General features: G+C 41.4%; 1 protein-coding gene across 11 annotated transcripts in view; it reads right to left on the bottom strand.

Annotated features, from left to right (window-relative positions):
- Window positions 1-9,682: 9,682 nt before the first annotated feature.
- Window positions 9,683-12,923, bottom strand: part of tox3 (TOX high mobility group box family member 3) — a 75,296-nt gene continuing 72,055 nt past the window's right edge. For 10 of the 11 annotated variants that reach the window (XM_085908191.1, XM_085908183.1, XM_085908188.1 and 7 more), the window contains 4 exons: window positions 12,650-12,880; window positions 12,429-12,509; window positions 11,590-12,345; window positions 9,683-11,449 (listed from right to left, as the gene is read on the bottom strand). In XM_085908191.1, coding sequence (XP_085764317.1) covers window positions 11,399-11,449; window positions 11,590-12,345; window positions 12,429-12,509; window positions 12,650-12,880 — 1,119 coding nt within the window. In that variant the 3' untranslated portion in view covers window positions 9,683-11,398. Of the gene's footprint in view, window positions 12,346-12,428; window positions 12,510-12,649; window positions 12,881-12,923 lie in introns of all 11 variants that reach the window. The other variant, XM_085908181.1, reaches the window with a different exon arrangement.

Here is a 12,923-nt window from a genome sequence, read left to right as displayed (position 1 = left end):
TTGGATACAGTAGCGAGGATAAAGCGGGCACGTTATTAAGATGCAAACAGCGTCTCAACACCTCCACTTGCAAGAAAGAAAAAAAAAGCAACTCTTTGCAATCTCTTCAAGCTGCTTCATGTGTATAGAAAGTCCTATGAGATTGGAGCTGCAGGAAGAAAGAAGGCATCTGTACTCTTCCAGGTCAGCTATGCCCTGTTAGGGAAGGTTGGAATTTGAGATCCTAGGATAAACATCAGCTCCCGGGAGAGGACGCTTACTCATGGAACACTGAGGAGTGGAGAAATGAGTCTCTCCGCAAGCAAAGGAAAAAAAAAAAACCACAACCACAAATAAAAACGAAGCAAAGGAAGAAGAGTTAATTCTTCACCTGATGCTTTAGGCAACAACTGTAACTCAGAAGAATGGCTTGTAGACCTCCACCAAGGCCAAACAATATAAAAGACACCTGACTGAGTGGTTTGACTGGAAAAAATAATAAACCAGCAGGTAGTCTGGTGTTTGACGTGCTCTAACTAACTCTGCATGAAGGCGAGCCAAGTATGAGTATTTTCTCAGATCCACGCAAAAAGGGCATTTTGCGCTGTTGTGGGTGTGAACATAGCCTACTCCTCTTTTTTTTATTTTTATTTGGTGTGCAAAAAGGTCCACTGAAAAAGTTAATCATAAAAACTCTAAATTTTGACTTCCTGTCAAACAACTGCTAATAAAAAAATCATTTTCAGTGTTCTTCACATGAAAAAACAAAATTTTATTTTCCATACAGAGCAAGTGAGAGGACAGTTGGTGGCCGAGGTAGCAACGCTGAATACTTCCCCATAACGGCACTTTCAAGAGAAACTTGCGTCATTAATTCTCCCCTTCTTCCTTCATAGCTGTGACAAGCGAGACAAGCAAATCCATGTCCTTGTATGTTAACGCACACAATAAATAGGACAGCCAAGTTGATGAGTCCCTGAAGTGAACAATGGATCTTTTTTTAAAGTGATGCTTTTTTTCCATCATCCTTCAATTAGCTCAAATGAACCAATTATTATTTTCAGGAAACACCAATTACATCCTAAGTGCTAAAAGCACGAACGTTGTTGTCTGACAGCGGAGCCCTCAAAGGGACAGTAAAGCTTAAACTGAAGCTGAGATCAGCTGGACTAGAAATAACTCAACTCCTTCCTAGTATCAGTCAAGTTAACTTCAACCTATATAGAGGATAAAGTCAGCATTTTGAACACATCAAATATCTCTCTTAAGCTAAATATAAAAGTAACTTTATTACATTTCGCCAACTAGCACATACTGTACCTTTTCTTTCCTCAAGCAGGAGGCTCAAATCTATTCATTTCTATTCTGGGATACACGCAAACACATACACAACAGAAAATTCTTCTCATTTTGTGGGAACAAGCTGTGACTGTGTGGGCTGACACAATAAGCTCTGTGTGTGTGTTTTGAAAAATGCATTATCAAAGTATGGATAATATTCAATGTGATACATTCATGGCCACAAATTTAAGTTATGTGATTTGAGTTGGGTAGTGCAAATGCGTCCTTGAAACAGACAATTATAATTGTTGCATCGAATGAGTCGGTGTTTTGGTGGTCAGCATGCCCGAAAGGTCACAAATTTGGGGAAACGTTTGTATCCGGGTTAAGTAGGTTGCAAAAATGACCCCAAGAAATTGCTGTCGCACACCTTGGAAAGTTTACAAAAATTTGCACGTTTTACATAGTATTAACCATAATGGGAAAAAGTCGAATAAAGACTCATGCTCAAACTGGTACAAAACAATTGGTTATTTTAGCATTGGGGCAAATTTCAATGTCTTTCTTGAAATAATTTCCAAATCAACCCAATCATAAACAGATCGCCAAGGGGTGGCCGGAGAGTGAATATTGGTGGCCATGCCCACCCCTGCTCACCAAGTATCTCCGCCCCTGAACATACAGTGAACATAACCCTAAAATAGCAGTTAGAAATTATATATTTAGTTTTATTACAGTGGTTAACGTCTAACTTCCAAAATGTCATGCTTGTGAACAGTTTAGCAGAATTTGATTTGAAATGATGTCATCTCCTTTATCTTTATTAATCAAACAGCAGCTAAATAATTTTCAGCTTGGAGCCAAATGATAAAACAGAATGTTCTCTCGAGCTGATCAAGTGAGTGATGTTACATAAAAGCAATATTTCTTCTTCTCTCAGTGCTAGCAGAGAGAGATGAGAAGCAGATTGCCGTCATCCGAGCTCTTATCCAAACAGGGTTAGCAACAACAAGCACACGCAAATGAACATGATGCTTCAGCCTCGGGGCACTATAATAAAAAAAAATTAAAAAAAAGACAACTCATTCAAAGGCCATGCAACAATAAAGGCTTATAAGACTACAATGATCAAACTGAAGGCAACAGTTTGATGCATTTTTAATTAATTTGGGGAGATGAACAAATGTGGTGATTAATAGGGGGGAAAAAATATCACAAAAGAAATTGTGGAAAAGAAAATACGTATCTAGAAATGAATGTAATGTAATATGAGCATATTCTTGCTCAGACATAATAATCTGATTTGCTAATTGCGGTCATTGGGCGGGCTTCCATGTCAGTTATAATTTTAGAAGCAAGGAAATGTTCATATGGCAGGCTATTCAAACTTTTGTGGACATAATCTAATAGACATCAAATATGTTTTTGTCATCACTGCTTTACATCGCTGACTGTAATTGGCTGACACCACCATAAAATAAGAGCCATATAAAAGTCACATATAGAGAGAGAGCTAGTTGTCGTAGAAAAGGTTGTAAAATGTCATGAGCTGCAGCGTGTTCGAGCAATAACAAGAAGGTAGCATGGCAAAGAGATGCATGAATAATGTATTTGTACACACACACACACACACACACACACACACACACACACACACACACACACACACACACACACACACACACACACACACACACACACACACACACACACACACACAGCCACAGGCACACATTAAAGGCAAAAACACACAAAAACAAATCACATCAAATAAATGCTTGATTATAATGTATGAAATGTTTCTGATCAGTCAGCTGAAAAACTAATTTCATTTTCTCATTAGAGCTCTTGCCCGGGGCTTCTTCTCATGTCAATGTTTATTACTTGCAAAAATAGAAAATTAAAATCATCTGGCTCGCTCGCAATCGGAGCTGAGAGACCATTTGCAATGGAGAAGGAGGAAAAATATGGGGAAAGTGGGTAACCATCGAAAGAATCCATCCATCTCTCTCTCTCTCTTCCTCTCACTCTTTCTCGCTCTCTATTTTTTAACAGACGCAATGGGTTTATAGCTACTGTGACCTTTCCCTCTCTGGAGATTTGCTACTCTGCACTCATCCATCATCTTTATAATTCACTGTGGAGTCGCTCGGGAGATTGTTTGCGCCAGGTGACCGACACCATTAATGTTTACCATTTTGTCCTATATATTAGCTTCCTGAGGGACAATACCAAACATAACATTATGTATTTTTATGCATTAAGAATCAGTTGAAGGGATTTCAGATAACAACAGTGTCACAGATATATATGTATATATAATATTACCTTTATTCTACCAAATGGCAATAATACATTCGAGTAAAGAAGCGGCTGTGAGTGACGCGTAAGCTAGCAAAGCACAAAGGGTCAACACCCACCTGCCAAATTTGACTGAGAGAAATCCACTAAAGTCTAATCATGCTGGAAGGAATGTTAAAAAAAAGATATCACACCTACGTGCCATTTAACTGCCTATTTTAAGTCTTGATGTGTTTTTCAAAAGCCACGTCACACAAACACGTGTCTTAACCTTTTCACTGAGAGGTCTTTTTCATTTATTTTCCAGGATGCTTCCCTTTAAGAGCACTTCTGCTCTCGTCATTAGAAGAAAGGTCAAAGGGAGTCGTCAATCCGACAACTCGACGAGTACTGCCAGCACAATGAATTACGGTAAGTACAGATCGAGGCTTCTTCGTATACCTGATCATGAATATCGTCTTTGGACTCTAGCGTGAAAAGCATGATTGACGTTTGATTTTCGGGTTTTACAATTTCCACATAAATCAGTTAGACGTAATAATCTGTGTCGAGTAAGTATTCGTGAGGATCAAAAAAGAAAGCAAAACACAGATCTGCAAACCACCTCGCCACACTACGCCACCAAAACACAAAACGTTTGTAAGCAATTTAATCGATAGCAAGAACAAAGGGGCAGTCTCTCGATTGCAACTGTACTTTGTTCTTGGTTTGCTATGCATTAGTTCTGCTTTAATGCCTCATGCTATTATCTACAGTACCTTCATGCTCCTCCTGAAGAACATTACGCAGTTGATTGAAATTACAGCTCCTTTCAAGGAGAAAATCTCATCTGAAAGCGATGTGCAAGGACAAAGTGGTTCCCGTTTGAAGGCCCAGAAATAAAAATGTCTGATGTTGGTGTTTGCGGAGATTTTCAGAAATGTACAATAACCCTTCACAGCTGATAACCAGATTGAAAAGATTGACATTGGGCCAAAGTACCCTCCTCCCCCCGATTCAAGATGGCGGGTCGGGGGTGTTGCTATGTGTGGCTTGTCAAAACGATGGTGATGGATGACGCTGCTTGTGACTGGCAACACCACATTAGCACATAAAAATGTGGGTTGATGAATACAGCCAACGTCAGCCACCCACCCCAGAAAGAAGGGACAAATTATTGAACACGCAGTCCGGGAGGGAGGAGGCGGGGCATTGGGGTTCGGTTTAGTCTTCACTGTGATCACCTGAAATGTACTAAACTCAAATGTAATTGCTGTAATCGGTTTGCAATCCTTAGGATCAAAGTTTGGGCTGGTTGAAGCTTTCGTGAGGGTCATGGGGTACTGTAACTAGAGTGATTTTGGGGCAAGGGTCTGGATACCCCCCACACTGGTTGTCAATAAATATTCACACTCGCATCCACCCAGGTAGACCATATAGATTTGAACCCAGAACCTCAGAACTTTGAGGCGCTTGAGTAATAACAAACAAAAGGTTATATGGACTTCCAGGACAGAAAGGTCACAAGGTGCATGGGACCCCCACACTCCCCTTTGGCTGGCCCTTGTCCCCTGAACAAAGACATGACTCAAACAATGGCTCACTCTGAGAGCAGAATGAATATACGAGCCCAGCGCTATAAGCCCCCCCCCCCCCTTGTGCAATTCCCTCATGCTTTTGACAGAAACATACTTGTTCTTCGCAGTGAAGAGCTAATGAAGATGGGCTGGGCAGTAAACTGATAAAAGAAATACACACACACAAGAATTGGAAGAGCTTTGCCAGACAAATGCTCGCTAATGGAGCATGGCAGGAGTCTGTCTTGCGTCGTCGACTGTACACTATCCAGGTCTCGCATCGCAGCTGTCCACTCTGACGCTCGAAACAAATCGCTCATGTGCGTCTGGAGCTGGCGTCGGTTTGTGATTTGTTACACGAGCACGCTCAGCAACGAATGCAACTGTATTTGCGTGACCTGATAAAACAAACATTTTTGTGATTCCCGAAGAAACGGAATGCACATGTTGAGACGTGACCTTTCAAGACAGGAGACACAACTAAACGTTTTTTTTTGCAATATTTAGTTTGAGAATGACATTTTTGGATGAACGTAAAATACACGCTAACCTTCACAGGTGAACTTCATTCGACTTTTGCTGAAATTTTGAATGTCCAAGTTTTTCAGCATTTTTTTCACTACGAACTGAAGAAGACAAACATGAAGAAGACAAACAGCTGAACAATAAAATTCTCAACAGGTGTTTGATTTTTTTGTATCAGTGCAAACCGATCTCCAAACCAATTGCGACTCTCAACCGGCAGTGTGATGGTTCGCTCAAACAAGGTTTTGGTAAATTTGATCAGGACACAATCTGGCCGATTCTTCGCTCTGCGTACATATTTGGTCAATGTCAGACGTAAAAACACCCCCATCAAACCTTCTGAATCATTGCATAATATTTGGGATGGGGCGTGGCCTCAATAGTCCAAACATTAGATTTACATATCTTTTTAAATGCCAATTTGAAATCATTTCATTCCAGTGAACAATTTCCAACTATTTACATTGAATCATCACCTTCGCTCACTTGCTCACCCCTTTAAGAATCCCTCCTACAGCGCAACACGAAATGTTTACAGAGCATACAGAGTAAATGAGTCATTATTGCTCATCTCTAACCTTTTCCTCCCCCCGCCCACCTTTTGTTTGGCAACAGCTGTTATCATAGATTTCTTCCCCCCCTTCTTCTTCTTTCTTTTTTCTCGGTCAGCTGCAATTGCTGGGGGGCAAAACAGGAGCAGATGGTGTTTTGCTATGCATGAATGGAGCGTTGGAGGAGTTTGCTTTGAATAGGGGCAACTTTTCAATGGTGTCTCCGCGCCACCTGCCTCTTGTGGCACGACATGGAGGAAAGAGAGAAACTCGGCGGGCACCGTCCATACGTATTGATTATCACGGCGAGTGGTGGCGTAATGGCAAGTTCGCCAGGCCTTGATGTAATTGGATGTGACACGGTGAGCTTTTGTGTAATCTATCACCGCTGCCTTGCTTAAGCAATTGAGTTTCCATAGAAACATGTTGGCCAACAAAATGGCTTTTATGATTATCAGTCCAAGTGAGGTGGCGTTAAATGGGAAGGGATGATAAAGTACGGATGGAATGGCGGTTCTACGCTACATTTGGAATCGATACGACACCAAGAAGATACAGAGCTGGTTTAAAGTCTCGACTACTTTCTGTCACCAAAATTTCAGATGTAGAGGAAAAGGCCCTTGTTCTGCCAGAACGCCCAACATGCCATAGTGCGATCTGCCAAATTCCCAAACACGGTCAACCAGACTGGGTTTGTGCAATGGGTGTCCAAAACTGGAACATATCGGCCTCTGTTTTCACGACTGGCGCAAATCTGGCATGATGAGTGATGTAAATCTGCACAGAGGCAAGTTGGACCGGGTATTGGTAATTTCGCAGGAGTTTTTTTTTTTTTTTACATATTTTTTGTAATTTACTGTAAGTGGATGCGTCAGGTTTAATCTACTGGAAGATATCTGCAAAATTTTATTTCGATAAGTTCTCAAATATATATGGAGATAAATACTGCTACGGATATTGATGGATAATTTTTAATAAATAGGACACAGACGACGAGCTTTGGCTTGATAGAACCGTGTTGTTTTTTTGCGGTTTCCCAGAGTGATATTTTGAAGTGGAAGAGAAACATGAGCAGCACAGCCGTATATCTTGGCTTTTATTGAGTGCGTTAATGTTGAACTACTCTGTGGAGAGCGGGGCTGTTTGCTCTCATTAACAACAGGATGAAGCATATTAGAGTACTATCAATCACCACACCCGCGACGTTCCCACATTACTCTATTTATTTATTTATTTATTTATTTATTTATTTTCAATGGTTCCAAAACAGGTGAGTCCATATCCCTAGTATCAATCGGCCCAAACATAAATTTGAACAAATAAAAGCCTTTAGTCCAATAAATACCTTGCAAATAAAAACAGATGCATATTCTAACTGCCTCCACTCCAATGAATGCCGTATCCCATATGAATATATCGTAAAACTAAAATATATGATTTTGATTAAGTGTTGAAAACTGATTAAGAACGTGTAATTTCACATAAAGATGATTTGTGCAACTACTATACTCTACTCATCCCTTCAATAAATGCCTGGTAATTACTAGAATTGAGTAAATAACCCCCCCGGCTGCTTTTTGACAGAATAGGGTCTGTCATTGTAAGTAATACAATCTCAGGATGACCTAATTATGCCCCCCCCCAGTCACACTGAGTGCAGAATCAGATGTGCAAGCAAAGGGATTTTGTATTTTAATCATTTATTTGACTCTTTTGTCGCTTTCCCGTCCGCCGCACATAAACAATGCCATCGCCACAAAAGCCCTGCTGACACCAACCATCTGACCACCAGGCCTACGCCCACCCGTCGCCCTGCGTGCTCACCGAGAAACTTCATTGCAACATTGCTAACTCAGCTTTTTTGTTTTGTTATGGACAAGCCGGTTGACCCCGTGCAAATCACAGCTGAACTCGAGTCAAGATATATATATAGCTATCTATGTATATATCTATATCTATATCTATATCTATCTCTATATATATATATATATATATATTTTAGGGGGGTATTAAATGCATTTAAAGGAGTATAAAAACGTAAATGTGTCAACTGGACCGGGGACCACTTGTTTGATGGAAATGCGACACATACTTTATTTAGTACACAAGATTGTCAGTGATTATGATCTTTGTGTTTCTTGTTTAATATTTAGTTGGTTGAGTCAAATTATGTGGATTCAGGCATTGAGAAGGAAGCGCATCTATTCCTCCGCTAAATGAAGTGTTTTGAAATGGAGCCATAACCTTTTGATTCAGGCGGCTGTGAGATATTTGTCCACACACTGATCGGCTCAGCTCTGAGGGCTTCCAGGAGCAGCGAAGAACTCTTCCATGCATTATTTATGGGGCCTCGGCTGTGAATCCGCTCGGAATAATAATAACAGCCATTTCCCAGAGGCTCATTATTGTGTGTTTTTTAAAAGCTTGCGTTCGGTCGCCATGGACACCGGGGCTCCTCAATCCTCTTTCTCGCTCTCTCGATCCTGCATTGACATTCAACTCACGCTCCCTGGCTCTTTTAATTTTCATCACATCATAAGAGTTTTTTGTGTCTGTGTGCTTGCCTCTTCACTAATCATGGTGAAAGAAATTGGCCTTTTTATTTGAGCCCAACGACACACACACACACACACACACACACACACACACACACACACACACACACACACACACACACACACACACACACACACACACAAAAGAAAACAAATTAGAAACGTATTGAAATCAGAGTCAATTCACACCGCTGATTTGTAAATTGAAATCCCCTCAGTTGCCTTTAGAAGATATAAAAAGAAAGGGAAAAGGGCCCTTTCTGCGCAGCCTATTGTGAATATAAGATAATTATTCTTTGCCAAGACCCCCGATACCCCCCCCCCCCCCTCTCCTTCCTCCAAGCCTTGGGGACATGTTGGAAATGAAGCTATTCTGAAGGCAGTATGAAGTAGCGGTGGGGGGAGGAGCCTATGTTGTTATTATTATTATGATGAAGACAAGTAGCAGTTCCATGCTGCTCTTGCCTCGAAAAAAACCCACCAAATGACATCCATAAATGTGACAGAAACTGACAAGACCATTCATATCATCGGAGTGGTCTATAAATTGCTGAATGGTTTAAGTTCTAATTACATTAAAGAAATGCTAATGGCATATAAATCTAGTAGGGCTCTGAGGTCTGCAGATTTGGGTCAATTAGTGGAGCCCAGAGTTCATATCTAACTTGGTGAAGCAGCATTTAGCTGTTGTGCTGCATGCGAATGGATTATGTGGCCAACAGAAGTCAATTCAGTGCCAAATGTAAATCATTTTCCCAATGCTTAAGGTCTTTTATTGTAAATAATTTTCATTGTTCTAGTTTGCACTATATAAATAAAGCTGCCTTGCTTAACAATACAGCAAAAACCTGTTAATCATGGGGATAAACCTTGGGGAGACCATTTCACATATTTTAACTTATTCATTTTGTAAATATAAATCAACACAAAATGAAAGCAAAATAAAAGCACTGTACATATTACGCATATTAATTTTGTGTACATTTAAGAGGCGGGGCATTTGGTACCAAATGTGTTGGTGCTGAAGGTGGGGGAAGAAGAGTAGTAATATTAGTTTATTAATAGTTTGGCCATTTATCACAAACAAAAATGGGTCAGACAGTTTGTCTCCATTCACTTTCATAAGTGTTTATTTCAGTAGCTAACAATAAGATAAAAGGCATAATAACTCCTGAAACAAAAGGGATCCCATCAAATAAATATTTGCGATTGATAGTTTAATTTTGAACACACACAAATATATAATACTTCATACAAAAAAAAATATGGCTACTGTCATATTAGAATGTGATGGAATGTCTCTGGATGCGTCGATGACTTGTCTACTTGTATGGCAAAGCGAAGGTAAAAAGAAAAACTGATTGTTGCTATTGTAACTCATAAAAAAAGTAGAAAAAGAGCAGAAAATGCATTTTGTGATATAGCAATCCACAGGTCATTTCAACAATGTTTTCATTAAAGCCTCACTTATTAAAACTTTACAAGCGATATGAAAAAAATGTACATTAATTTTTGTGGGTTTGTAACTTTAGGGTCGACTGTACAGCTGGCAAAAATACCTCCAATGCCTTTTTATTTTTTTTTATTTTTTTTTTCAGTTGGCTTTGGCAGTGCAGCAGCAGATTGGCTCTGCTTTATTTGTTTTATTTATTTTTTATTTTTTAATCTTTCGTCACATTAAAAATACATCACTTTTTTTTTCCCCAAAGCATCCGCCTCGAGAAATGGATTATAAAATATCCCCTTTTTCGTTAGAGAAAAATAAAAGACATAATTTAATTGTTAAACAACGAATGGGAAAAGTAATCAAGGAGGATTGGAATTTGAGGGAGTGGGTTCAAGCAGTAGCAACCCCGACACTATAAAAACACATACAGCAGATAACAGCTACACTCGGACGACATGGAGACAGAAAAATGATCTTTCAGGTCTTTAAATGTCCCCCAAATCTGGGACCAGTCCAGCCGAAGTCCTGACTTTGCCTCAGTCCCTCGTGTTTGTCCATTAGTTGCCCCTGCCCTTATAAATAAAGCTTTAGCATTAAATAAAAACAGTGACAGACACATGGCATACCCAATAACAACTGAAAGACACCACAAACGAGTACGGACACCCCCCTACTTACGAACATTAAGCTTCCCATATATTTTGGACACGAAAAATGAAATGGTTTTTCCACAAGACAGAATTTTCCATGTGTTCTGTTTTTTTCTTACAGAGAAAGGTCTCCTTTCCCAACATTGATATATTCTCATAGGTTTCAACGGGATTTACAAATTTTAGCAATTGATGGGTTTACCAAAACAAAAATGATCCCCATGAGAGCTGCGTTAGAACAGCGGGGACAAAGGTGATATTTAACCCTTTAAACGGAGAGCCGGTCGCTTACATTTGATAAGTGCGGATTTGACACCACGAAGAAACCCGCGAAAAAAACATTGGATGACACCGACAATGAAGTTGACGGTATTGAAGTTAAGCTATTTGTTCTTAAAAGTTGTATTAGGATTCCGTACTAACTGATTTGAAACAAATATGGTAAAAAATGAGAAATACGTACCATTCAAGACACGATCAGTCTTCTGGAATGTAACTTGTTCGTAAGTGAGGGAGTGTCTGTAAACGGCGTCCTAGCTTGGACGAAACCCCATCAAGCCCTCTCCCCCTTTGGCCTCACATTTCCACGCGAGTGCATATCCGTCTATAACAATGGACACCAGTTCTTCTTGATATAACATTCTAAATTGTGACACACTTGTTAAGTGCAACGCTGAAAAGCAACCTGGACTGATGCTTTTATTCTAATGTCCTTGAAGGAATTTTGGTTCAGAAAATGCTGACCTGGGAAAGGACCTGCGTGTGGGCCTGGGAGGGGTGTTGCGGCGGCGGCGGAGGGTTCTGCTGCTGGGGGGCTGGCTGAGGACTTCCGAGAGATGCCGAGCCAACAGAATGGGGCGTGCCGGGAGAGTGATGCGGCGGGGAACACTGGGACTGGTGTTGTTGAAGATGTTGAATTTGCTGCTGATGCATTTGTTGCTGCATTTGCATATGCTGCATTTGCAAGTGCTGCTGCTGCTGCTGTTGTTGTTGTTGGTGGTGGTGTTGTTGTTGTTGGATGTGGTGCTGTTGGAGTTGCTGCTGGAGGTGGTGTTGGAAGTGCTGATGCTGCATCTGCTGCTGAATCTGCTGGTGGTGCATCTGCTGCTGCTGCATCTGGTGGTGCTGGAGGTGCTGCTGCATTTGTTGCTGCATGGTATGCTGCTGCTGCTGCTGCATGGGCGGGCTCATCTGCGACACAACTGAGGAGTGCGCCATGGTTCCGCCGGAGCCCATCTGACCGAGCATTTGCGGCATTGGGGACATGTTCTGGTGGGAAACGGTGACCGAGGTGACGATTTGATTGCCCCCGATTCTCATCTGCAGAGGCTTCGGGGCGATGGCTCGGGGTAGTGCTTGCTGAAGAGCCTGCGAAGCCGAGGGCATGGAGGGGTGCTGATTGAGGGGCGAGGGCAGCACCAAGCCCGGAGAGAGGCTGGTTGAGGCCAAAGTCTGCTGCACAGACCGGATCGTCTGCGCCTCTGCGGATTCTGCCGCAGCCTGGACCCCCCCAAAAAAAAACAATCAATCATCTGAGATTTTACAATGCAATTGTTTTTAGGATAAGGAGAGAAATGACTGACCTTGGACACCAGACTAGCACGGTATGCTGCCAAGGCCTTCAAGTACTCTTTCTTGGCAGCCTCTGTTTTGCTTTTGTACACCTGAAATAACACCACAACAGAGATCAATGAACGACGAGATTCTTCTTGAAACACGGAAGGCATGGAAGGAAGACCGACAAAAGATGTTGCAAGTTGCATACTGCAGGGTCAGTAGGAACTTCATATTCTGTTGGACGTACCTGTTTCTGCTCTTCTCCGAGACCGTCCCACATGGATGCCACAATCTTGGACACTTCGCCAAAGGTGGCATTGGGGTTCTGACCCTTGATAGCGGCCTGAGTGTCTCGGAAGAACAGGGCATATGCCGACACTGGCTTCTGAGGTTCGTTAGGATCCTTCTTCTTCTTCTTCTTGGGGGTCTTGGGCTTTTTTGTGGGATCAACGGGTGCCGGTCTCTTTTCGCCCACAACCTAAAATAATGGAGGATAGATGTTGTTCAGGGTTGTGGCTTGT

The sequence above is a fragment of the Syngnathus leptorhynchus genome, chromosome 3, assembly GCF_054491065.1.
Source record: "Syngnathus leptorhynchus isolate UIUO chromosome 3, UIUO_Slep, whole genome shotgun sequence".
Taxonomy (NCBI): Eukaryota; Metazoa; Chordata; class Actinopteri; order Syngnathiformes; family Syngnathidae; genus Syngnathus; species Syngnathus leptorhynchus.
Note: the sequence above shows the minus strand (reverse complement) of the source record. Positions and strands in the feature narration are given on the sequence as shown.